Here is a 27,018-nt window from a genome sequence, read left to right as displayed (position 1 = left end):
CCACTTGCTCTTAAGATCACCAGAAAATGATTTCTGCCATAACCAAAGTCTAACTTCATAAAAGCAGGCTCCTCCATAATACTTCTATCAGACAGCAGCTACCATACATTAATATTAACACATTATTGAAGAAGACTCCAAACCCCCACCTTTCTTCTTCATTAGATGACTTAAAATCAAATTTGGAATATAAATGGAAAACAACAACAACAACAAAACAAACAACAAACTGATCAAAGGGTTAAAAGTAGTTTATGGTGTATTTGCAGAAAGGGGAGAAGAGGGACAAAAATAAAGTCAAGTGGAGGTTTAAAAACTGATACTTAGCAAAAATGTTCTGAAATTGTGTCTCTGTAGGGCATTAAAAAAAATCCATTAATAACATGTTTGCTGTTGTTGAAGTGTCTATTATGAGGCTCAGGCTGTGTGAAAGCCTGTCTCTCCACAAGAGACATATGACAGGACTGTCAGGAGGGGAAGGAGATCGCTGAAGATGGATACGTGCTGCCCTGTTGACAAGTGGTGGGGACAGGCAAAAAGATGGATCAGTAAAAATTTCCATTAAATCAAGAAAAATACAACTTGCCCCTAACATCACCTCTGATAGTTTCTTAGACCAGCTGCTTCCCTGACACCCTACTGAGGAACAAATTGCTTTCCTAGCAGGACATTTGGACACTCCTGCATTAATAGATATGGATCCCAGCATGCCAAGCCAAGCAAGAAGGCAATTTAATATGAGCAACACTGTCATCTCAATTTAGGACAACAGTTAGGATGCCCTACAGGGCATTGCAACAGCTTCTGGAAGTACACAGTGTAAGACATTCTTTCTGTCTTAAGGCTATAGAAAGCTGGTATTTCTAGTAAATAGCCAAGCCAAGGAGGATGGAGAATGTAAATGCATAGATGACAACAGCATTGTACTGTCTAGGAGCATCAGTTTCAATGCAAAGGCCTTTCAATTCTGTAGAGAACTGCAGCAAAGTTTGCAGGGAAAAAAAAAAAAAAGACAAAACACCTTGAGGAGATAGGAATAACACTAGGTGGCAGGCAATTCATTTTCAGGTAGAGGTGAATTTCAAAAAAAATTTTAGCTAAATTCAGTTAGCTGTCTAGAGTAACAATGCTAAGTAACAGGAAAATATGGAAACATTTAATCTTTCTGGTTGTGACTGCTTTAAAAATCTTTAGTTGTTTTCAGTAATTGTGCTTTTATTTTCACACAAGTGCACTCTTCATTAGTCATGTATGCAATTTCCAGTTAAGTCCAAAGAGTAAAATAAAGTAGATGTGTCATATTTTAAAACCTGTGAGTGGTGTAGTGGGGCAAAGTCTACAAGACTATAAGGAAAGAAAGTACTGTGGATTTCCTGAGGTATCAGCAGTGATACTCCTGCAAGATTTGAGTAATTTGGAGAGGTAAGTATTCTTTGCTTGTATGAGGTAAGAGAGATGGATGAATGGTGAAATCATCTGATGAAGGGAATTACAAGACTTCTTGCATTTTTGACTATCTCTCTGGGAAGAAATCTCTTCCACCTGTCAAGTCTGAGGAATATGCTTTGGGATTAAGTGGCATTGTAGACAGTCTTGGAAGGCAGTTTTGGAAAGAAGTCGAAAACTTAGGGCTGTTAGAGGGCACTCAGGAGTGGCTGTAAGAGAAAAGGTGTAACAAATGGATGTTTTCACTGGAAAATAAGGGTGTTTTCTCTATGCTGTACACAAAGATAAGATCCACGTGGTAGATAATTAAAAGCCATGACCCCTTATTGGGATATCTTGATGAAGAATGGTTTAAGGAAAGTATTTCCTGACTTTATGTCCCAGTTTTGCAGAGGCAAATTTCAGCTAAGTCAATCCAGCTCCAAGCATGTTTCCATGTTTCCATGCTTGGTGCATTTTTATTCAAAACATTCCCATCAGGAGAGCAGATCCACTTCCTATTCCCTTGCAGCTCTTGCAGATGTTTCCTTGTGCTTGACACTCTGCATCCATATCTACAAGTGTAGAGTGACAACATTTGTCCAGATGTATGATTAGTATCAACAAGACATTATGTAGAGATTTGCTTCCCAACACTAGATAAACCATTTCAAATTTTCTAAGCAAGCATGTGGTTTCACAGAAGTGCTCAGGATAACTTGTGTCCTCTGTCTTCAGGGGACCTGCTCAAAGGTTCCTCCTCTGCCTAGTTCATCTGTACATCCAAAAATTATATGAACAGAAACAGTAGCATTGGTTGATTCACAGTTGGCCACTTCTAGAAGCAACCACATGATGTCTGGTTAACTATTATGAGAAAGTAGGGTAGTAGTTGTAGGGACAGACTGTTTTCAGGGGTGTAAGCAGATGTATGAGGCTTTCTCTACTGTCCTAGCAATTTTATCATTCAAAATCACAAGGAAATAGAAGGTTGGATGCTCTGGCAGTTTCATACATTGCAAGGCCATTGCACAGCCAACTAGAGATGCAAGAGGGCTGTGGCATCATTTCAGAAGAATGAGGATGTAGATTATTCTTGACTGCAATGCCAAAAAATGAGATTTCCTGACTTTATTAGTAGCTCAGTTGCTTGAAGCTGTTTCTGGCCTCCTGTGTGTCAAACATGTTAATCTTTAAATTCTAAAGAAATCAGATGGTCTCTTTTCAGAGCTGTATAACTTTAAATTGAACTTAGGTAAAGTGAAGAATACAGGTCCACGGAAATAGAAATTGTTCAGAAGTTGTCCCAAAACCCAGAAGTATTACTAAGATTATGAGTATAATAAAATAAAAGCCATCCAAATGTTACAAGTCACACAGCTAACCACCTGTGAAATTGTGCTGCAAATCTTAACAACCAGTTTTCTTGGTTAGGAAATGTCTAGACATTCAGAGTTTGCTTTATCTTCTCTGAGCTCTGCTTAGCCCTTCTTGAAATTGTCTTTCTGTGTAAGAAAACTAATCAGTCACTTGTTAAAACATTTTAGAGTGGACAGCAAACACCACTTTCCTCAGTCTTGACTAACCTCTATATTCCAAATGAAACTACATAAGACAGAAAGCAACACACAGATCTCCATGCTGATTTCCCCGCCACCCCGCCCCCAACCCCCTTTTCTTCAAAGTACACAGAATGAAGCAGCTCTCTGAGAAAACAAATCAAAGTGCTAAAGTGCTACTCACTCACTCTATCTATGTGGTGGAGCAAGTAGTCACGACATCAGAAAAATGCTTGCTATTTCCTATGCTGACAAACCCAGTTTGAAAAGATAAAATGTTTGAAGCAACATTTTCAGAGCATTTCTAATAATGAAAATTGGGAACAGTAAATTTCAGTGACAGTATTTAGTGGAATGATCTTGTGCACTTCTTGTCTCTGTACAGATTTACAGAACTCTCTTGTATGCACAAGAACAAATTGTTAACATGTGAAGTTATTCCATCCTTTTTCTTTAACCTTACAGACAGCTTACTTCATTGGTTATTATTTTCAATTCCTTGATCCACAATCAAGTACTAAACAATGTAGAACAAGTTGTTAGGAAGAGCTTCTTTACTGAAAGGGTTGTGAGGCATTGGAACAGGCTGCCCAGGGAGGTGGTGGAGTCACCATCCCTGGAAGTCTTCAAAAGACGTTTTGATGTAGAGCTTAGGGATATGGTTTAGTGGGGACTGTTAGTGTTAGGTTAGAGGTTGGACTCGATGATCTTGAGGTCTCTTCCAACCTAGAAATTCTGTGATTCTGTGATTCTGTGAAGTTCTAATGACATGGCAGCTACAGTTAAAGTGTGTTACATGAAGATACGACTGAACTAGATAATACACCTGCTTGATCTCACTTTACCTATCATGGTCAGAAAGAGTAGCCTCTGTAACTTTTCAAAAATGATTATCTTTAAGTCAAAAAGCAAGCTAGAAAGATGAATATCCAGCTTTTAAACCTCCTATTCTAATTTTTCTTCACTACACCATGTTTTCAAGTTTAAAAGTGTACAAAGGAAAAAGATTTTCCAAAACTAGTCACTAGAGATCAGATCTAAGGAAGGCCAAATATGAGTAGCTAATAATTCTCTAGAAAAATAATTTCCTACCAGAGTAAAACTAGCAGAGAATGCAAGGAGGTCCTGTCATTATTAAGATTTTTAGCTTACTCACTTCTGGAGCCAGCGGGAATTGCTTAGAATGAAAGCAGAGTACCAGATGAGTGAAAGTAGCCAGTGCCAGAAGTTGTGTTCAGCAAAAGGAAACTCCCTATTAAGATTCCCATTAGCTCTCTCCTTCTGTCTGATGATCATTTAAAATACAAGTCGCAACTATGAAAAAAGAATCACAATCAGAAATAATCTTAATATGTCATAGTGTTTGTTAAATATTAACAGCATACTTCTTTTAAGAAGTTAGGTTTTTATTTCTAGGAATACTGCTTGAAAGGTACACAACTATACTTTGGGAACCAAAATTAAATCTTTTCAGATTATTAAGAAAAAATCATATTTAACATGCACTTTTAGACAGTTAAATGCATCAATCCATTTAAAAAACCTTTCACTCAGTTTCTAAGTACACTTCTAGCTTATAACAAATGATTAGCTAGTGACATAAATATGTTTAAAGGTTCTTACGGCTTTTAGTATTTCTGTGCCATTTCCATCAATTGCTCATAGGCAACATATATGAGTACCAAGACAAGAACACTTTCTGAACTTTTTGAAGAACTCATATCTCCTGGTCAGTGTCACTTAAATATTTCTGCAGCTTTCATTTATAATAACTTGTCCTGGGCACTGGCACAAACTCTCATTATTTTAATATCAAGACATTAATAATGTCATTTTAATATCAAGACATTAAATAAAAAGTGTGACTGAACTTGATTCTCAAATTTGTTTCATCTGGTTTGGGTGACCAGTCATACATGACAAAGAACCTCAGATATTAATAATATTCTACTCCTAGAAACCTAATACTTTGCCTTACTCACCTTCTCAGATTATTCAAATAGAAAGGTTTGGTTACAGAAGTCTGAAAAGTAGGAACACACGAAAAAAACAATGACAAAGTCTCATTGCAGCTGTATAATGAATCCTAAAATAAAATGAAGATCCATGAAAAGGATGTTATGCTACTTGCAAGATAAAATATCATAAATTAAAATGAAATAGAAAGCACAGTTGTACTAAAGAAGTCCTTTAAAATGAATATGACTTCTGTGTTGTCTGTTCTAAAAGCCATCGTTTTCTGCTTTGTGTAAATACATATATTATCAGTGTAAAAAAACAGGAAAGCCTCAATAAAGAAATAAAATGGAGAAGCTGTGAAAAATGTATTCAACAAAGTCTTGCAGCAGGAACAGTGTTATTTCAAAACAGTAATAATAATACTCCAGGTAAGTGCTGCAGTTGAGAGGACTGTACATGAGGAGAAAATAAACTATATACAAAAACAGGTAAAAGTACACACATATACAAGAAACACAAACAGTACATGAATAGCTAAGTGCAGAACCAATGTAATACAAATAAATAAGGAGGGATGTAACTACACAGAACTTTTACTATCAATATGAAATTTCACCAAAAATAAAATGACGGTCTTTTTCTGTTTTAAAGCTGTTGGTTGAAAATACATAATTTTTTTTTTTTTTTTTAAAAAAAAAAAAAAAAAAGACTAAGATCTTCACTTGCTTGACAACAGCTCTACAAAGGCTTAGCCACAAGAAACCTTTCCTGATTCTGTTTTACTGGTTCTAATATTAATACTGTATTTGGAGGAAGCTGGACAGTTTCATTCCTTTTAGAAAATGCTATTGTGTAAATATCCACAGTTTCAATAAAAATTTTGAACCAAACCAATTCCAGAATGAATCTAATTACAGTGTTGGCTTTCCTATATAATCTCTAGACTCTCCAAAGAGCTGAGAGATGGCTCAAAAGTTTGGGAGCTCTGAAATCATGGACTGTGGGAACTAGACAGATATTTTTTTAAGATTAGGTTGAATGTTTCTTTCCTCATAAAATGTCTGCAGTGATTTTGTGACACACGGCTGGTTTACTTTGTGATATCACAAAGAATCAACAGTGTCATTTCATAAGCAGCTGGCTATTCTAAAAAAAAAAAAAAAAAAAAAAAAAAAAAGATTTTAATCCAATTCTGGCTGTTGAAACTCACAAGAGAGAAGAAAGAACTAAAGTCATTCTGAGTGAGGACTGGCTTTCTGTAAAGCAGCATTCAGACAGCCACCAGGGATACAAACTCACCTTAGGTTTATGTATGTTATTCGCTGACAGCTTATAAACATTCTGCAATATTGCACTTATTTGATTTTATCTGTTTCAGCTGGCTTTTATCTGGGAGTCTATTTCTAAAGTAAAGTCTGCTACAGATTGGAATGAGCAGAGAGTTAAGCAGATGTGGAGAAGGTTCTTGATGGCACATCTCACCAATTTATTTTCTTTAAAAACAGGAGCACTGGGAAAAGGGTAAAAAAAACAACAACACAAAACAAAAAAAAAACCACAACACTTTCCTTGGACAAGAAGAATAATTGAAATAGACACCTTCCTCCTTTAACCAAATCATAACATCAGAAAGGAAAATATGGCCATTGTTTTATTAATACAATGGTTCATGTTTCCTCACTGTAGTTTTAATCTGCTGTTTTGGATTAAGGAAAATAATAAATGTGATTTATAAATGCTGGTTCAGCATTTTCCTTTTTTGCACTACTACATTGTTGACTCAAGTTCAGACTGTTATCCATTGCAGTTCCCACGTTCCCAGATCATCTTTTGCAATGTTGCTCTTGCTAAACATTTGTTCACTTCTCTCTACAGTCATTTGTACTTGTCTATGTATAGAAACTTTACATTTATCCTGACTGAATTGCTATCAAGTTCCAAATTGTTTGCTGCCCCCAGCTACATATTATATGCAAATTTAATAACCTTACACTATAATCATTCATCAAAGCATCAGAGAAAATATTAAAGCCTGTCAACCTCAGGACAGACACTTGGAGAACATGATCTGAAACATCTCTCTGCTTTGATTGTGAAATGCCGACAAATAGTCTTTGCACAGTTTTCCAACTCATTACATACCCACCTAATGAAATTAATCTTGTATTTTCCTTGTTTGCCTACAGGAATTTAATATGAAATAATGTCCAGAGCTTTACTGGAATTGATATACATGACATCATCTACTCTCCTCCCTACAAGCCCTGTCATGACATAGCAAAGTTAGATTGATGTGACAACTCTCGTTAAGTCCATGCTTCCTGAGACTTCCTCTTTTTTTGTCCTCTAGGTACTTATCAGTAGTTTGATAATTTGCTACAGATTTCCTCTCAGAATTCAAGTTAAACCTACTGGCCTATACTTCTCGTGTTCCCTTTTTTCCATTTTTTTAATACAGAAATTAATAATAGAACTAATAATAGGCAATCAGGAAAGTTTTCAGTAACTAAAACTTCATGCTTTTAGCTTTTGCAAAATCTTCCCTATCCATGATGTTCAAAGTGACTACACACGTTCTTAGTTTTCTTCAGCCATTCCCACTGGACAAATTTCATCAGGTCCAACTAATTTTAAAACGTGTCTCCCGTGTCTCCTTCCATCACTATAGCTGGTATTTGTTCTTCTATTTTACTCTTTTTAGCTCTTCTATAGCCATCTGAGCAGGTTTGACCTTTTAAATGAAGACTGAAAGAAAACAAGTAAACGCTTTTACCTTCTTGGAACTGTTTGATGTTACATTTTCCTCCCACAGAAGGAGTCAACTAACAGCTTCCTTGATCTTTCATGTTACAGTTAATAATATTTCTTTATAGAAAGCTTACTTAATATTTTTTGGTAGACTGTATTAGAAGTATTCTATTTCATGTCTCGCACATTCTGATTTTTTTCCCCATGTATTATTTATTTTTCTATCTATTCCTAGATGTTTACATTTTTTTTTGTTCTTACTGAACTGTCAGCCTCCTGCTTCTGGTTACACCCATTTCTTATAAGTTATCCAAATTTACATATTGCTACTTTCTTGAAGTCACTGGTTTCTTCCTACTTCATTTGCAGAAGTATCAGAAGTATGTTTTGATTGATTTTTTTTTTTTTTCTCTTGCTTGATTTTTTCTAGGGGACTTATTGTAAAAAACTCCACCTTTAAAATTCAAAATTCCTTTATTTTGGGAGTTGGCAACTAGCTATTGATATGAAATAATTTAAATACTGTAATACTATTTTTTTCTGAAATATAATTAAGGGGAATACGTTTGTGTTACACAGATAACATTTTGTGATCATGAAACATTTGTAAATGTTATTAGGGCAATTTATTTCTGCCATGTGTCATCTCTTCAGCAGGAACACTCTGCATGGGTTAAATGTTTTTAATGCAGTTTTGGATAGTTATATGTCACACTCAGAAAATAAAGACTAAACTGTTAGTTCTCTGTTCATGGAAATAATGTAAGAGATCTTTTGCTAAAAATTAATGTCATATCCCACTGGGACAAACACTATTTGCATGGTTTATAATAAAAACTATTCAAAACCACTAATGTACTTCCCTGTACTGTGAAAGCTTGTGATGTATATTGCAAAAATGCCACTGGTGAGAACCACAGCAGCATATAAAAGCTATTATTGTATTGTATATTTACTGCTAAGTTAATTTCCTTTCTGATTTATTTAACTCACCAATTACCAGTTGCTTTCACTCCTCTGATTGTTCCTAAATCTTAAGAATGTGTTGAGTTGCTAGCTCAGAGCAATAAGACTTTTTGGCAGCCACATTTTTATTCCATCTGCTAATGTAGCATACTTTCCTGAATAACTTTATGGTAGTACTTGCCTTGAAAAAGCCTCTTGTCAGTGTAAGGATTTCACAATATTACATCTGTTGAGACTTGAAAACACAAGTTTTCAAGCCTACCTATTTGGTACATTGCAATCAATATGTATTTGCATACAAATGCTGCAATGACCAGAAACGCATGCAAAATAGCATGATCATGGCCAGGCTGCTCATTGTGCATCCAGCCCTTGTATATTTAAAGCCTTCATCCACTTAACAGCCTACTCCCTCTGTACCCACTTGTACTGCCCCCAGTGCTCCTCTCACACCATCACTATGGCACACTTCCTAGCGACAGTTCGTGATATAACCATCCCATTTCCGTCTTCACTTCTAAACGGATTTGGCAGGCAGTTCCCCTTTTTGCAGAATACATACAGCCAAGGCACATGGACTCTACCTACACTTTTACTGCTTTATCTCAGGCCCACCCATCAAAGGATTTAATTAATGTGGCTGTTATAAGTTTTTCTATAGAATATGGAATGTCAGACTGCTAGGGATCTGTGGATAAAACACCACTTTACTGGCTGCCAGTTTCCATCTCTGCCTGGTCACTAAGCACCACGCAAGCAGCCTGAGGTGCTGTACTGCCTCAAGCCAAGTCATGAGTCTCAGCAGAAGAAGGTTGAGTTCCTTTTCTCTCCCTGTGGGCTGTCCCACAACATGCAGGAAGAATTTCTCAATTCTCAGATCCAGTCAGAGTGTGGAGATCTTGGTGCTCCTCTGAGAATTTTCAATGCCAGTAAGGTCCTGCCAGGTCTTCTCAGACCTAACCCTAAGGCTGCTTCCTAGCTGTCTCATTTTCCTATTTATTCCTTCTCTATCTCCAATGCGTATCTTGTGGATTTCAGTTTTGATCTCATTTTGATCTTTTTTTTTTTTTTTTTTTTCTTATTTAAGGTTTTGTTTTTCTTGTTCAGATCAAATATCACTGATAGATTATGCCAACAATAAACATATTCATCTAACTGTGATTTTTTAAAGAATGACTCTGCTTAATATGCTTTTAACATAAACATCTTTATCATAAAGACTAAGAAATTTCAAAAAGCACATATAAGAGAACTACAAGTTCCCTAAACAAACTTGGGCAATACAATTTACATTAATTATAATTTGAAGGGAAAAGTATGAAGAAAACAAAGTCTTGTCAAGATTTCTTTACATATGATAATGCCATAGATTCCATGACTATTTTTATTTGCAGAAAATATGTAAAAAATTGTTATTAAAATATTGATCTAAAAATCAATATTTCTTAATATAACAATTGTAGTCGTGCATAGGGAACGTATGATTGTTATTGCTTGATATTAGATTAGGTATTAGATTAGGCATTTCACTGGTATAAAAGAAAATAATAGAGATTAAATACAAAACATACTACTACTATTTTATATTTCTGAATTGCAACAACCACAGGCTTAACCAGCATACTTTATTGGTGACTCAGTCTAAAGAAGTGAGTCACCAGTGCCTTTAAACCTTACTCTTTATCTCTTCATTTATGTCTTTCAAGTGTCAATGGAATAGATTTGCTATCATGGTAGTGATTGTCACTCAATTTAACATGTTTTTATTTTTATTTTTATTTTTTTATTTTGGAAAAAATAACTGAGTGTTAAAAATGATTTAATTTTTGAGAAATGTAGGGACAAAACAGAGTTATCTCAGAGTTATCCACCCATGATTTTTTGTCCTTAATCAAGGCCTCCATTGACAGATATTATCCTTATCAGAATTTTCCCTTTTCTTCTGTCTTATGATACTTTTATAAGCACGTACTGCATTCCTGTTTTTTATTATTTCCCATTGAATTACAGTTGGTCATTGTTCTCCAAGTCTACGTGCTTTCTTTTCATTAAGAATATTATTCTACAGTATAAGAATGTATTTTATTTTATTTGGTCATTATATTTTCATTTTATTTTCCTAGTTTGCCTTTGACTTTGCAACATTTTCTTTACTCCCTCTAATACAGCTCAGTGACCTTAATACCATTGTTGGTTGAGATTACACTTCTATTCTAAACTCACTTTCACAAGCTTACAACTTTCCCTAGATATTCTTTTTTCAGGCTGATTTTTTATATGCTTTGTTAGAAGTGGATTTTTGTTTGAAGCTTCATAAGCATCATCTATTTGTTTTGAGTTATCCAACATGAAAAGACAGCAGTTCTGCAGCAATCAAGAGAGTTTTCAGATGCTATTTTTTTTTGGACTCTGATAATTGAAAATCATCTTTGTTTCAGCACTTCAAAATCAGCTTTGATTGTGGAATGGTGGCTTTGCTAGCTCTTTGAAAAGGTTTGGAAATAATAAAGTTCTGCATGTGACTTCATTATTAAATAATTATGAAATAGTAGTGATAAGGGAAGTTGAACAGAGAATAACCTTAATACTTAATAATCGTAAAGGATGTTTATTTTCTGTATTATATTTAATTTGATTTTATAAATTAATCCAATTATTTATCTTTAAATCTTTTTAATGCTATTTCCCCCTTACTCTTTAAGGAACGTATGCATTACAGAGTGCCCAGACAGCCTGGGTTCAGTACAGTATCTGGAAATAGTGAAACAGGTGCACTGAAAATAAGTATTTCCCTTCTAGTGGTGAAAAGACAAATATTACCTTTGCTTTATTCCACAGCGATACTGTTGTAATTACAAAAAGTTGTCTGAATGAGATTTTGCTTAAAGGTCCAGTATGAAATCCTGCACAGCTGTAATCCCAAAAGGAGCAATGCGAAGCTGCGGACAACTTCTTGTCTGCCTTCAAAGAGAAGATCTTGTGCCGGACAGTGTTAATGCCTAATATCCCTAGAGGTTCTATGGCCCTTTATGGTATGCTTGTACCATGTATTTTGTGGATTTTATTTTATTTTATTTTTAACACAAAGGATCTCACAGTCTCTGTAAGAAATCATTTTACGCCCTCTACCTGAAGAATGCTGTTCTATTGAAAGAATGAGCCAAGAACCTGGCTGACCAACAGAGAATTTACATATTTCAGAAAGTAAAGGCAAGGCTGAGAAAGAAATTCCTTGGACATTTCTGTGATCAACTAATGGAGAAAAAAAAAAAAAAAGGAAATAAAAAGGAAATTTTTATTAAAAAAAAAAAAAAAGTGTCATTACTTGTGAATCCAAAATTGACACAGGTACTTCCTGTGTTTGTACTTACACAGAACAGACTTAAATCCCAAATCTCTATTTCGAATTTTCACTATGACATTCAATGAAATGAGGACTACAAGTTCCACAAAAATGTAAAAAGCAATGTTTTGGGGGGATCTATATAAACTGCTCACTTTACCAGCCTTTGAATTTACCTTTGAGTTGTCCTATGGGGCAGAATTACACCAAACACATAATGAGGACATTTTTATTTTTATTTTTTTTTTTTTTTAGCATTAAGAACTTTGATTTTTTTTTTCTGTGGCTAAGCTACAAATGTCAGTCAAGAGGTTCATTCCAATCTAAGATCTTATTGTTTGGCTCCTATCTTTTTATTCCATCATTTCTCATTGATTAAGCAGCTCTTGCATTTACAATAATGCAGTAATACAATGCCTCAGGAAGCCTTCATATGAAAGGCAATAAATAAGCTTACTTTGATTCATATTTATTTTCCTTTTCATTTATAAGCAATTTTCTGCATTCAGTTCGTGCTTCTCCTTCCTGTTCAAATTCAGAAAGTTTTAGAAGATTGCTTAAATGAGCCTCTCACACAACGAGGATCCTGCCTTTGGAGGCTGCCATTTGCTAGAAGCACAGTCTTTGCTGATTGCATCATTGTTCCCACTCCAGTGACTCAGTGATAGATATATATATATATTTTTTCCATACCAAATCTTCCATTAATCCCTAGTTCTGCTAATTTACAAATTTATTCATATACTCCTTATCTATTACAAAAGTGTAGTCAGTATGTAAACTGTGTAAGCAGGAAAGCTCAGGTGCCTGTTGTGGTCCGGGCTAGCCTGTCATAACTAGGATGTTTTATCCATTAGCAGAAGGAAATACAGGCTGGTTTAAGATGGTTATACTTTTCTATCATGTAATAAGTGTTTCTCTCTGTCATAAAAGGGAGAATACTCTTACTCTGTATGAAAGTGGAATGTGAAGTCAGAAAACGAAGCTCACTTTCCCACATGGGCAGAATTTAATGGATATAATGAAGAATTAAAGAATTTAATGGATATATTTCTATAATCAGTTTATTTCTCCTTCTCCCCTAATGCTCTTTTCTGTGCATTTCCTGATGGGCAACATGATAAAACACTGTCCCCAGCCTGTCACAAATATTTCTAGTCACTCTTTTGAACAGGGCAGGAATAATGAGAGAAAAAGTAGTTCTATGTCCTCTCCAGTCACACACCTCCATTGTATTTAAGGCGTGACAGAATTGTGAGTTCATCTCATATAATCTCTTGAGCATTATAAGCCATTAATTATCACTCAGATACTGCTACATGGAGCCCAATTATTTTAATTAGACAAGAGCACTTCAGTCCTCAAGAGACTGAAATCACAGTCCACTAGACAATGCACATTTTTGGAGCTGTTTTTTCCGAGTCTAGGTGCTGAAATCAATTTACAATAAGCTGTGGATATTTTAACCTGTACACATTTTCACATTTCATCTATTTTAAGATGACATTTTTTTATTTCCATGGATGAAGAAATCTGAAGGATACTTCAGCTCTGGAATCTTAATATTGAATGAGGGACTAAGCTGAGTGTTTGGCATCTCTAAGTTCCTAGAATCTTTACAGGTGACTGTTTGATCTAACAGTTTACTAGGTCTACAATTTAGCTGATAAATCACAAAAACAACTTCCAATGTGATTTAAATCTGACTCATATTTTATCTCAGCCCTCAATATAAAATGAATCTCACATACTTGGAGTTTTAACTAATTCCTATTTCAGACATATTGGCAAATCAGGAACCATACCTCTTTTGCAAAACATTGGTCTGCAAATCCAGGTCTGAGCTGGTTTAGATTCATATGGACCAGTTTTATCCCCTCTAGTCCTAGGTCCATGTGTCCTGTTTTGACTTATCATTACCAGCAAGAATTTGATTTTATGCTGCTTTTTTCTAATACAATCTCCCTGACTCAGATGCCATGCTATTCTGCTATCTGTGTTCTCATGCTAGAATACAGAGGCCAGCAGCCTCCATCCCCTTATGAGGTAACTAGCTCGTGTCTCTTCTTCTTCCTCAGACCCCACATGACAGATTTTAAATGGTAAAGTATTAGGCAAATCACAGAATAATAAATCAAACCAGCATACTGAAGACACTGCACATTCAATATAAAATGTGCAATGTCCATGTACAATAGCCATTTTCCAGATGCTTGCATGATGCAGAAATCAGGGAAAAGCAATACCCTACATACATTAAAGTATTCAGAATTTGATCACCCAGTATGGCACATCTTATAATATTCTAGCCATCTAGCAGACTACGTTGATGATGTTTCAATTCTAGATCAGTTAAATCTGAAGAAAGTCATGTGTTGTTTTCTAACACTGTTTTGCCAGCTAGTTCTCCATGATTTGGGAGCTAAAGAAAAAATGCTTATTCTTCTACCTATTGAATCAAGCACAAGTAATTGATTTATTCTCCTTATAAAAAGTATTTTTTTTTTTTTTGCTTTTTCTAAACCAATGAACCAATGTGATCTATGTTACTAATAATGGAAGCATTCCCCAGATTGTTTTATCTACTCGGTGTTGACAGCTGAGCTTCATATCATTCATGAGATCAATGAATTGCAGCACTGCAAGATATGGGCAAAGGAAATAATGTACCCTGCCAGAAATACACCTTTTATTTTTCCCTTTTTTTTTTTTTTATTTTTTAATTTTACAATGTTCCAAGGCAAAGGTTTTATTAAAACATCTTAAAAAGTTCCATGTTTTTACACTTCATTTTAAACCACATAAAACATTACTAGAAAAAACATCAAAAAATTTGGTCCGTCTGAAAAAGCCTGTCATATTTTAGCAAGGAAACAACTTGCTTAGCTGCTGAAGCATAATGTGTCAACAAGATGGAATTCCACTTTCTAAATGCTAGAGCACCCACTCAACAGAAGAAAGCAATACATGATTACTGGTTAGAGCTCATGGTGCAGTGCTAGCAACTCAGCATTTAGCAATAATAGAAAATGTCTGTCTCATTTTCATTCCCCTTGAAAAAGCACCCTATATGATCTTATGAAACACTCTGCTGTGAGTTACTTTGTTAATCTCAGCAATATCTTCAGCTATTACCTTATACATGGTAATACATTTCTAGTGAATTTTCTTAAAAGCAAAAAATTAATGACATATGGAAACAGGACAGATATCTGAAATGTAATAATAAAGAGTAACCCTGCAATTTTACTGCAGGTATTAGATAGCAGCTATCTCCTATTTCCATTTTAGTATTTCACAAATGTCTTGTGGTCTTTTCTTTTATGAGTTATTCCTCTGTTTTTCATAACCTCAGAGCCTCTTATTCCTGCTCCTGCCTTCATTGCCATTCCCATCTTAAAACAGACAAGAATTCTGATTGCTTTGCACACAGCCCTTCTTCATGCATGACCTTTTATTCATCTTATTATAAAATTATTATTATTTTTTTTTTTAATGCAAATATCTTCAAAGATCGTCTTGAATTACCGCTACTCATCTTGACTATCTTTAAATCTTGAGGTATTTTAAAAGGTGTCTGTTTTCTCTTTACATACATTCAAGACTTTCCTGGTGCTGCTAATGAAGAAGCAAGGCACATGTCTTGAATCAAACTGTTTACAAATAAAGTCTTTTAGGTTAGTGAGTCTTTTAAACATTTTGATCAGGCAGTATATATGGAATATTGTGCCAAAACCAGATGCAAGAGAGAGAGAATTTGCACTAAAAAGGTATGTCCTGATCATGACCATACATTGCATTAGAGTTAGACTTTACAACAGACTTACAACTGCCAGATAGGGCAACAACTTTTCACTTATAAATTGAGGAACTTTTACAAACTATGCTTTCATATACATGACATAACTCTGAAAAACTATTTCCAAACTAGTTCATGCCCCAGAAAAAGTTTAAGCACTCTCCCATATTTCTGCAGTCAAGAAACAAACATCTAAGATAAAAAAAAAAAAAAAAAAAAAACACTGTCTCAGTGAGATAAAAGGATATAAAAACTAAAAAAATCCTCATTTTGGATGATCAAAACTAAATGAATGAGAATTTTCTGCTTAGTATTTTTATAATTCTAATTTTTCCTCAAAACAAAATATTTTCTCCCAGTTAATTAGGGTTTGCCTACATGTTTAGTATTATCCTTAACACAGATATCACTGAAGGTGAAGAATCCATTCTAGTAAATGAGAACAGGAGAAAATGAACCATAATAAAGAGCTTTGCAAACAACAGGAATGTGTACTGCACTTCCAATGTAACTATTTTAGAGCATCTTCTATTTTATTAAGTTTTCTGAAAAGACAGACAATCATTAATTCCACAAATACGCTGCAATTGCTTTTGACATATGCTTCCTCAGCTATGAAAGAAGAATACAAAATGAAATCAATGGAAAAAAAAATGCTGGGAAGAATGAAATTGCCTTAGGGATCTTGCTCGATGCAATACAATGGCCTAGGAATTCTGTATAATAAGGAAGATGTGGTATCTGTATCTATCGATTTTTTCAGGGAACTCTTGCAGTCTGCAGCCTTAAAATTCCACCTGTCCTGGAATAGAATACATCTTTTGTGAAATCTTGATATTCTTCAATGGCACTATCCTTACACATATAGTGTAAGTAATATAGTATTATTATGTAAAAGAAATGAAATAACCCCACTTTTTTGCTGTCTTTGCAAGGCTACAAAACTTCATCATTGTACAAGCAATCCACTAAGGCTGAGTTCTTATTTATGGATTGGAGTTTCAGCTCAGGATAGCCAAATGAAGGGCCACAAAAAAATCAATGACAGCTTGTTCCTAAAACCAAAACTCTATCCCAGACTTTAGCATAGTTTAGAGTGGTCTCAGGACTCTCATGAACTATATCATCTGGCCATAACATCAAGAGTCAGGTCTCCTAGCAAAGGATTATCAGACCACAGAGGCTCTCTAGAACTACATTTGTCTTCTCGCTTATATATTCTAAGCTAGGAATGAATGAAGGCAAAGGGGAAAGACTGACAGAGGCTCTATATTCACTGTCTCAGATCTCTCATTACAAGGGAATCTTTGCTTGGATCAGTTGACTGATATTGCATGCTGTGAAATGTTTATACCAATGTGAAGCAAGGGTTGAGATACAATCACATGTTATTCAGTTATCATTCCACTAAAAGATATTAGCAGTGAAAGTTTCCTGGGACAGATGAGCTATATGTGTATGCTCCAAACCATACTTTTTAATAAGTGAGTATTATAGTCCTCCTTGAAGCTCCACTCTAACCTATTTTTAACTCCAAACTTTTCTTTAATATGTAGGAAATAATATCACAGTATAAAATAAAACAAGGCCAAAATGTTTTATTCATAGAGTTTTGTATTCTTTGATTATTGCAGCTTTTCCTGTACCCAGGTGAGCTGGTACAATATGTACTGCCTTCTATGTTTTGTTGCTGTTTTCTTGTATTAAATATGTTGAACTTTTATATCTGAGCAATAAACGTTAGTAACGTAGGTCTGATGCATAGTAATGAGGGTAGAACAACAGTGTATAAAGGTAATATCTTGGAAAAACAATTAATATGGTTATGACTAATGATAAAAGCATAGAAAAAAAAAAAAAAAAAAAAAAAAAGGCAAGAGTGAGGTCAGTCAGTGGTACCCAACATGGATTTGACTGAAGACTGTTCACAATCATTAAAAATATATGTGCATGTTACCTTCCAAGTCAAAATAAATCTTGTTCTATTTCTTTGCTTGAAAGCCTGAATAGATATCAGTGCTTGACTGTAAAGGGTACATATAGAGATTGCTTAAATTTAAAGCTCTTTCCTCACCTTTTGGCACAGTTCTATCTGGAGATTTTCCAGGCTGTTTCTGGGCCCCCCATATTGATGTTTCCAAATTTCTTGAGACAAAGCAAAATTCACCATCTCTAACTTTCATAAATGCACTTTTAGTAAATTAAGAGCACTCTCTTAATGTGTCTTGGAGACACCTTTAGCTCTCCATGGACATAGATAACAGTGATTTTGAATAGAGGTTCTGATTCCTCATTTCACACAACACAGAAAAACTGAGGAAGGTAAAAGGTCTGTATCCTAGCCTGGCTCAGACACTTGTTCACCTTTTCATTCTTTTACAGAGCTGGTAACAGTACTTGCCTGTTTGGGACTGCTTCACACAGCTTCCTCTCTGAATAATTAAACAGTTATTTTACCTCAGTCCCTGGTGACTAACTTATTCTCTGTCTGGTTTCTTCTCCCTCTACTTCTCTAAAATTGCTTCTGAAAGACCTTTTCGTTTACTGTCTCAACTTTCTCTTGAAAAGCTTTCCCTCCTCCCTCCTTTGATCCTGCTCATCAGTTAATCAAAAACCTCATCTATTTGACAGTTGTTAGCTACCCTTATACTGCAATTCAGACCTGAGCAATCAGTTTGTTCTGTGCAGTAGGCAAATACTTCTCTATGAGGGCTTTAGGGTGAATAACTGACCACAGATATTAGATGTATCTTCTGCTGTGTGTCATCACCTCTTTGAACTTTACCTGAAGACAGAAATTCAAATACCCAAGAAGAGACTCTGTGTATCTACGTGTAGTTAAAAAGATGACATAGACACTCATAAAGGTTCTCCAAATTCACATTGTCTTCCTTATTTCTTTGCTTAGATGCTTCAACAAGGAACTTGTCTCTAACCTAAGCAGCATAGGTAAATATTGGAAGGCATCTTTTGCTGCCTTTATTTGTATGGACAAAAGGGATGTTCTTCATCTTGGACCTTTCTTTGAGCTTGTAAAGCACTGCATACACTAGTGAGGGAACCCAGAGCTCTCAAGTGTCTGACCCTGGGTTTCTCCTAAAACAATTCTGTAAAGACCAGAAGGAAAAAACAAAACAAAACAAAACAAAACAAAACAAAAAGCCCTCATCACTTTATGAATAGAAAACACTCAAAGTGACTACAAAAGATGGAGTGGAAATAAACAGCTTCCTAATTGTCTTGTTGTCCTTGCAGGCCTATCTTCACATTCAGCCAGCTTCTTTCTTACCAGCAACTGACTTGGCTATTGCCCTGTGATGCCATGGCAGTCCCTTTCCTTCCCTTGTTCATGTCCATGTGACACAGTCCCCACCCATGGGCTGATAGCCTCTGGTATTGCAGCGGCTGGGACTTTCTCACCCTGAGCAGGCTCAGAAGTCCCTGAGGGAAGAAGCAATCTCCCCCACGTTTCTCATAAAATAAAAGTAGTCACTTGCAATACTAAGAACAATTTATGTCCTATACAACTCTATTAGATACCATAAGGATACATTAGACTTCTTTTTTGCCTTTTTATTCCACAGCAGAAAGAACTACCTTATCTGTTCTACCTTATCTGTATCTACCTTACCAAGTTCTGACTGGAGAGAACAGACACACATTAGTTGTATGAAGCAGGGACATAAGGCATGCAGTGCCTCTCATCACAGGAAATTTTCTGACATGAATCTTACTCAAGGTTATCATTTGTTAGGGGGCAAAGAAACATTCAATGACACATCTTTTTCACCCCATTCCCTTATAGATTTTGAGGAAAGGCCTTGTTATTATCAACATTTGGCTTACAGCCTCTTGCTTCCCATTTCACCCTCAGAGAATTTTATCCTGTAACGTTCAAGGCAGTACATAATTCAAGACAAAGGGTGAGGTTAAACTCCAGACTGTAGGTCTGGTCACCAGCAAGCTCAGCACAGATTCCAGACGGAAACAGAACACTTTGCTAAATCAGGCAATACATCAATCCTTTATGGTATGTGAAATTTATTTAAAGGGCATTTGCAGATTCAAAATGATGATGAATGAAGCTGCAAAATGCAGTTTGATTTTCATCACTTCAAGACAGAAAGCACAGTAAAAACTATTTGTGATTTAATCATTTTTAAACAATCCCTAGTGGTTAATCTGGAAGCATTTCTTTTTGTTTATTGAGTCTTGTTTCTTATTCCTTTCCCACCTTCTGCTTTATTTTATTGCCCTATGTCTTCTCAGTGAGTCCAGGGAGCTCTCTGTTCTACATGTAACACTGCATGGACAGATAGAAAGTTTTACCAAGGTCAACAGATGCTAACCTACTCACAGAAGACAAGTTACTGCAACTTCCTAGTTCGGCAAACAATTATTCTTCTGTGATATCAGCTTGGGCAACGTCAAAACTGCAATAAAAAGTGCATTTTCCACAAGAAAGACAACAGGAAGAGCATGATAATATTTCATAAATACAGATATTTTCTTTTGTCTTGTAGCCTACATAGAATTGAGTAATATCAAGCATAGAAACAGTCACTTAGTACAAACATCAGTTAGTTACTCTGACCTGACATTTAATACACTCTTTCATATAAAGATTTCTCTCTGCATATTTCTATTTTCCCTGCAGTGTGATTTTTGTAAGGTACCTGTTATTTCTACTGCTAAAAAATCACTGATCCATATGATTTGACCTCTTAGCAAAAACATTTTCAAGGGTCATCGGCTTTTATTTTCCAGAAATCCACCATTAACTCCACATTGTTCCTGTTTAAAATAAATTTTTATGAGAAAAAAATACATCTATATTTCTTTTCATCAAGTACCTTAAAATATATAAGCAATGTTCTTGCAGTATCACTGACTGGTCATTTTCTCTCTCTACCTTTTCTTATTTATGAAGAAAGGTGCTGTTAATATAATAACTAATGGTTTGCTCAAGATCCTGTTCATTTTTGCTGAGTGCTAGGAGAAAAAAGTCAAAGTGTGTTTGGATTGTCATTTGCACAATCTAATTTCTTACTCTAACTACTCAGCAGCTTCTTAAACCAATTAAAGCAAATAATTCTGGAATGGACATAGTCTGCACAATGAAGTAGTCTTTCCTAAGCCATGGTACTATATTTCAATAGTTTATTGAGCTGCAGCATCCCACTCCAGTAAGAAGGGCAATTCAGAGTCACTGATGGAAAAGGAAAAAACATTTTTTCCCATTTTTTTTTCTAACATCCTAATATATATATATATATTTTTTCCCACAGAGCTAGTAGAAAAATGTATGTTCTTACCCCACAGCCTAGTCCATTGCCTGTCTCACATACAATTTTCCTCACTCCTGGTTCAGGCAGCAAACCCGCTCCACAGCTGGGAGTTGGACACAGCACGCCACCCATCTGCAGTACGCATTCCTCCGCACCATAGCGCTGGTAGCGGTTGTACTGCAACGCAACAGACAGGTGTTAAACTTCTGACAGCACACACACACACACACACAAAAACAAAACAAAACTAAACAAAAAACCCAAACCCACAAACTTGGAGCTCAAATCTGTCCCGTCAGCTGTCCTAATGTCTCACACCCTCAGTTCAGCAATTTGTCAAATGTCTCAAACTTTGCAATTAGCTCAACAGGGTGTCATTCCACTCCAGCTGATTGCATCCTATGCATCATTTTTTTTTTTTTTTTTTTTTTTTAAATTCATAGTTATCCTTCAAACCACCAGAAAATTTCAAAATAAATTTGATTAAACTGATTGGCAAAGTAATTCTCTTGAGAGCCATTTATTTTAACGCAAGTTGTATTTTTTTTTTTTCCAGGGTCTACCAGGAAACTTTCTTAGATTTGCAGTTTTCATCTATTCCCATACCGATAACCTAAAAGGCCATGGAAATGTCTCAATTGTAATGATGGAGATACTGACATACAGGAGTATTGAATAACATGCCCAGCATATCCTCAGTGACAAAAATGCCTGCTCTAAAATGACTGATGGCATTGCAATAACTTTCCCTGTTCTAACTTACCTTGCTTTCAAACTGAAATAACCTGAACTAGTACAAATCATGCTGCATACATGTAAATCATATCCACTCTAGGGCTCTGCACTGGTGCAGTTCCACACTAGTGGCTATAAAACCATTGCAAACCAGGCTTTAGATTCATCTATAAATCTGGCCTACTGTAGGGTGAAATAAATGAAAGTATTTGGTTCAAACAGCCACAAGAAAACAGGAAAATCCAAAAGGCCAAAGAAGAAGGGAGCAGCATTAATTTTCTCTGAGAACAGAATGAATTTATGGTGCTAAAGGAACAAAACAAACTTTATGTTACAGCACACACAACAGCATTGTATATACAACAGTATACCTCATATACTTTTAATTTGTAATTGCTAATGAAAATCATGAAATCCACTTATTCCCTTTTTTTAGGATAACATCTAAAAAAACCTCTCCAACCTGCACCCCTCTCCAAAGAAATCCCCACAGGAAACTGAAGTAATAGAACCAATGTAATAGAACCAAATAGTAATAGAATGAATAGTAATAGAACCAAAACCATATACACAAAACATACAAAAAAGAATTTAATTTATGAAGACGACTCCACTGTGTATTTTATGTGTGCATTTAAGAAGATTCTTCTGCAAATGTTGAAAATATGTCTTGTTACACCATTTTAAACAATAGTCTATGACTTCTTAAAACCCTACAATACATCAGTACATAGACATGGAAGTGCTAAATCCCGGGGGGAAAAAAAAATCAAACTGAAAGTATTCACCTTTGTCATTAAAAAAAAAGAAACAAGCTTCCTCTCAAAGGAAAAGCAAAATCCAAGGGGAGAGAAAGCCTTCAAAACATCATTCAGTGTATGAATGTCTGTCAGAAAGTGTGATTTAAAGATCTCAAAACATGCAGATATCAGTATTTTGAGAAGTGTATGAGACATCTCTGCAAAGTCTCCTTGAATGTGAGGGCTCAACAGGTCAATTATATTATTACTATGTTCAAACCTGGAGTAACAAAATTAATATTTAATGTTGGAGTCTATCAATTTTCAGCAGCGTTTGGGATCCTTGCACTAAGTATATGCTGAGTGCTCCTAGTCATGTCACTGGCCTTGAAGAGAAATATAGAATCACAGAATGGTTTGGGTTGGAAGGGACCTTAAACACCAGCCTGTTTCAGTGCCTCACCATCTGCTGAGTAAAGAATTTCATCCTTATATCTAATATAAATCTACACTCTTTTAGTTTAAAGCCATTACTCCTTGTCTTGTCACTACACTCCCTGATAAAGAGTCCCTCTCCAGCTTTCCTGTAGGCCTCCTTTAGGTATTGTAAGGCCACTATAAGGTTTCCCCTCTTCTCCATGCTGAAGATATGGTCAGCACTGAAAGTATCCACTGAAAGTATTTGTTGACTTAATTTTTCTTCAGGGCACAGGCAGGACCTGAAGGTGAGGATGGCAATCATCTTGTTCTGTTAAGAGGCAGCTTTCCATTGTGCTGGGTGTTTGCAAGCACCTTTTCCTTAAGGAGGCAAATGCCAGTGACACTCTGGCTGTGATTTTGTCAGCATTCTCATTACAAATTATCAGATGAAAAAAAGAAGATGCTTTCTAGTCTCTAACTTAAAATAGAGGACATGGAGAAATTCCTTTGGACACCTTTCCTTTTCTTTTGGTACACAAAAATGGATGATAGGTAAGAATCAATCTGTCTTCTTAAGTTTTAGGAAGGAAATGGACCTTACTGGCCAGGTGGACACAGAAGTTGAATTGTGCCTGAAAATTGTGACGTTTTACTGGTTCAGCTCAGGGCTCATCCCAAATAATTACAGCACGATCATCAGTGATTTTTACAATATAATTGTCAAACAAATGGATCAATTTGAAGAGAGGGAAAATAATTTAAGTGAATTTGAACATCCTGATATCTAGTTACCAGCTTATTTCCAACCTTCAAAGCCCAGATATGTTCATAAAATGTCATTTTCCTTTTTTCTTGTGCATCTACAATACTTCAGTTAAAATTCAGCAGTCAACTAGAACAGGTAATAGCAGAATGTTTACACATTTTGCCATACATAACTTGGTGATTTATAAGCTGTATTCTGTGATCTGAAACAAAATGTCTCACTCTACATTAAGGTGCATTTATAAAAGGTTTGTAAAGGACCGAAACACGCACTTATGAATTATTAATTAACTACTTTCATATAGTGTCAGATTATACCTATTAGAGACATTTTCTCTTGATATAACACAGCTATACATATCACATGGTACTGATGCAATCAACATGCTTAAAACAAGTCAATCTGCAAAAGCTCTTAAACGTCTTTGGAGTCCATGATGTATTCTCAATCATGTCTGGATAAGATGCTTAAGGATAATCTACCACCACTGGTTTATTTTGCATCTTACTCTTAACCAGAGATTGAAAGTAGGATTCACTTAATTTTGTTTCAGTTTCTGCAGTGATGATGCCTATGGTTGCGCAGGTTGTTTAGACTCATTTAACAGAGACAAAAATAGGATGCAGCTCATCTTTTATCTTTTGGATACATGCCATAGTATCAGAACTGAGCCCTAGAGTGCGATGTTGTATTAACTCTAAAGAGAGATCAGACTGTTTTCTAGATGTCGATGCCTGACGTTAGGTGACTGCCAAAACAGGTACTTCAGTACTAATAATTATGATCCTAACCCACTGGACCAAACTATTTTTAAAATCAAAGATTAGGTACATAAGTAGGTTAGACTGTGAATCACCTCACATAATTTTCTCTCTTCAAAAATTAAACATCTAACCTAAACAACTCATATAGGCTCCAAACATATTGATTGTGAAGAGACAGTTATCCCAAGAATGGAATTTATCCCCACTTAAATGTAAAGTCTAAGATAGGTGGGCTGAGTCACCCTGTGGAAATGCTATAGTTGAAGCTGAGACAGCTAACTTAGGCTAGATACTAACTTTAGGCTAGCACTTAAAGAGCTGTCATTGGAAGATTAATCTAACTCTTCTGTACATTCCAAATATTTCACATTATCTGTTACTCAGTTGTTAGCAATGTGCCCCCTAATTAGAGATGCACTCATCAGGTGTAAAAGGGTTTTACATGTTACAAGTAGGAAAAATATCCCTAATTACTTTCAGGAAAAAAACTCTTAAAAATGTAATATATGGGAAATTTGACTGAACTGGCATTTGTGGTACCCGATTTCAATTCCTGGCAGCCACACAGCCTTCCTGTGGTTTTCACATAAGTCGCTTAATCTATGCTTCTCATCAGTTACCCATTTGTAAAGAGGGAAAATGATACCTGCTGATTTCACTGTAGTGTTGAGAGGTAAAAGCCATTAATAGTCATGAGGACATCAAATACTATGGTAATGAGAGGCATAGAATTACACAGAAATCACCAGCCATCTACTGCTGCTGGAAATCAGCTTTTGAGCAAAGCATGCCAGACATTTAAATGCTACTGTAATAAAGGCCTCAGAAATATAGGTATGTAAATAGTTGCTGGATTCAATATAGAACCATATATTTCAATGCTTATTTGAAAAAAAAAATCTTTAAAAATATGATTTACTCCAAATTGCTAGTGCTAAGACAGCTAAACGTATACAAACAAAATAATCAAAAAATTTTTATTTTATTTTTTTTTTGTTTTTTTTTTTCCCTGTGAAAACAGCATCCTGTCATGAACTTTCCCCTCAGTTTGTGGACTGACCCAGTTAACCCAAATCTATACTTTTCATGGAATAAAATGTTGAGTAGAAAAAAATCCCATCTCCACTTTTGGTATTTCAACCACATCATGAAGTTCTTTCATGCAAGCTTTGCTCATAAAGAGTTGTCAGAGCCTTTAGAAATGATTTTTATAAATGATTATAAATTATAGTATGACACAGACACGGAAGCTGAATAGCTGTAACCATTTATTCCCTGCTCCCCACTTTCCAGATTGGGATGGCATCCCTTGAGTGTTAGAATAGAACCAGGTTTTCAACCAGTGGAAATTCAATCATTTGATGTTGTAAATCAGGGGTAATATAATTGAAATCACTGGGCTGACAGAGGAATGAGACAGGTTTAACTATAGATTGCTGTATTTTAAGCTTCATTGAGATGCAGCTATTAAGACAAACCTGAAATGCACCTGGATGACTAAAACCCTTGTGAAATATACTTTGTGCTTCCTTGCCATATTATTTAATTTGCAAGTTATGCTTTAATGTGACATAATATTTTAATTTTGTGTTTATACTTTGGGCACAGTTTTTCTTTTTTCTTTTTTCTTTTATTTCCCCAAATCTAAAAGCATCTGTTCAGTAGTAGCCTCACAGGGAATTCTGGACAAAAGTTAAACAGGTAGATGTAAAGCCAAAATTTCTAATCTCTAAACAGTAATTTGATTACTTGTTTCTTTTAACTGTGTAACAGTCTCAGAGGAAAGAAAATCTACTTTCTGGAGTCAGATTGTTTTTACTGCTTATATAAATCAAATAACCATCTGTGTGTTTCAAAATTAGATTGTGGAGGCTATTAGTCCATAATGTAGACTAAGCACTTTATTTATATGCATTATACACATACAAAAATAAAATAAAATTAGTTACATAATGTAATTAGGCAACTTAATGTACAAAACCCTTAGCATATATTGGACTTGTAAAAGTACTTACAAAAAAAAAGGCATCATGTTGATGACTTAGAATACAGTTAAAAAGAGATCGACTGATGTGGTTGTCCAACCATTAGCTGGTTCACTGGGCCGCTCTTACTTTATTTTTCCTGAGTTTCTGGGCTCCATTGCTGGCCAGGGAGGAGATGTGATGAACAAGTTCAGAGCATCAGCTCCTTGTTCACTCAGGGGCACTGAGCACCACAGAAAAGTCCAGAAAGTGAACCATCTTCCACAGGGCTGGAATTTGCCTGACTTTGGACAGTCATAGAAAGGTGGGCAAGGCAGTCTGAAGAAACCAACTTAGATAAAAAACCATGACTGGACCAATGCAACACAATTTATGGACAAAATGAAACTAGAACAGAGAGGAGGAAAGAAATGGAAGACTGCAGTTTGCAGAATGATATGGAAGAAGGCACAAGGTGAGGAGTATGAAGAATAAAATACTGAGAAGAGAGGACACTGGAGAAGGCTGTATGGGAAATCAGA

General features: G+C 35.5%; 1 protein-coding gene across 2 annotated transcripts in view; it reads right to left on the bottom strand.

The window, feature by feature from the left end:
• PRKN (parkin RBR E3 ubiquitin protein ligase) overlaps window positions 1-27,018 on the bottom strand; it is a 743,993-nt gene that overhangs the window by 91,936 nt on the left and 625,039 nt on the right. The window contains exons 9-10 of one of the 2 annotated variants that reach the window (XM_035323309.1): window positions 21,115-21,264; window positions 20,441-20,791 (exon numbers count right to left, since the gene is read on the bottom strand). In XM_035323309.1, coding sequence (XP_035179200.1) covers window positions 20,708-20,791; window positions 21,115-21,264 — 234 coding nt within the window. In that variant the 3' untranslated portion in view covers window positions 20,441-20,707. Of the gene's footprint in view, window positions 1-20,440; window positions 20,792-21,114; window positions 21,265-27,018 lie in introns of those variants that run through there. The other variant, XM_035323308.1, reaches the window with a different exon arrangement.

The sequence above is a fragment of the Oxyura jamaicensis genome, chromosome 3, assembly GCF_011077185.1.
Source record: "Oxyura jamaicensis isolate SHBP4307 breed ruddy duck chromosome 3, BPBGC_Ojam_1.0, whole genome shotgun sequence".
Classification (NCBI taxonomy): Eukaryota; Metazoa; Chordata; class Aves; order Anseriformes; family Anatidae; genus Oxyura; species Oxyura jamaicensis.
This window is presented reverse-complemented; position numbering and strand designations above follow the sequence as displayed.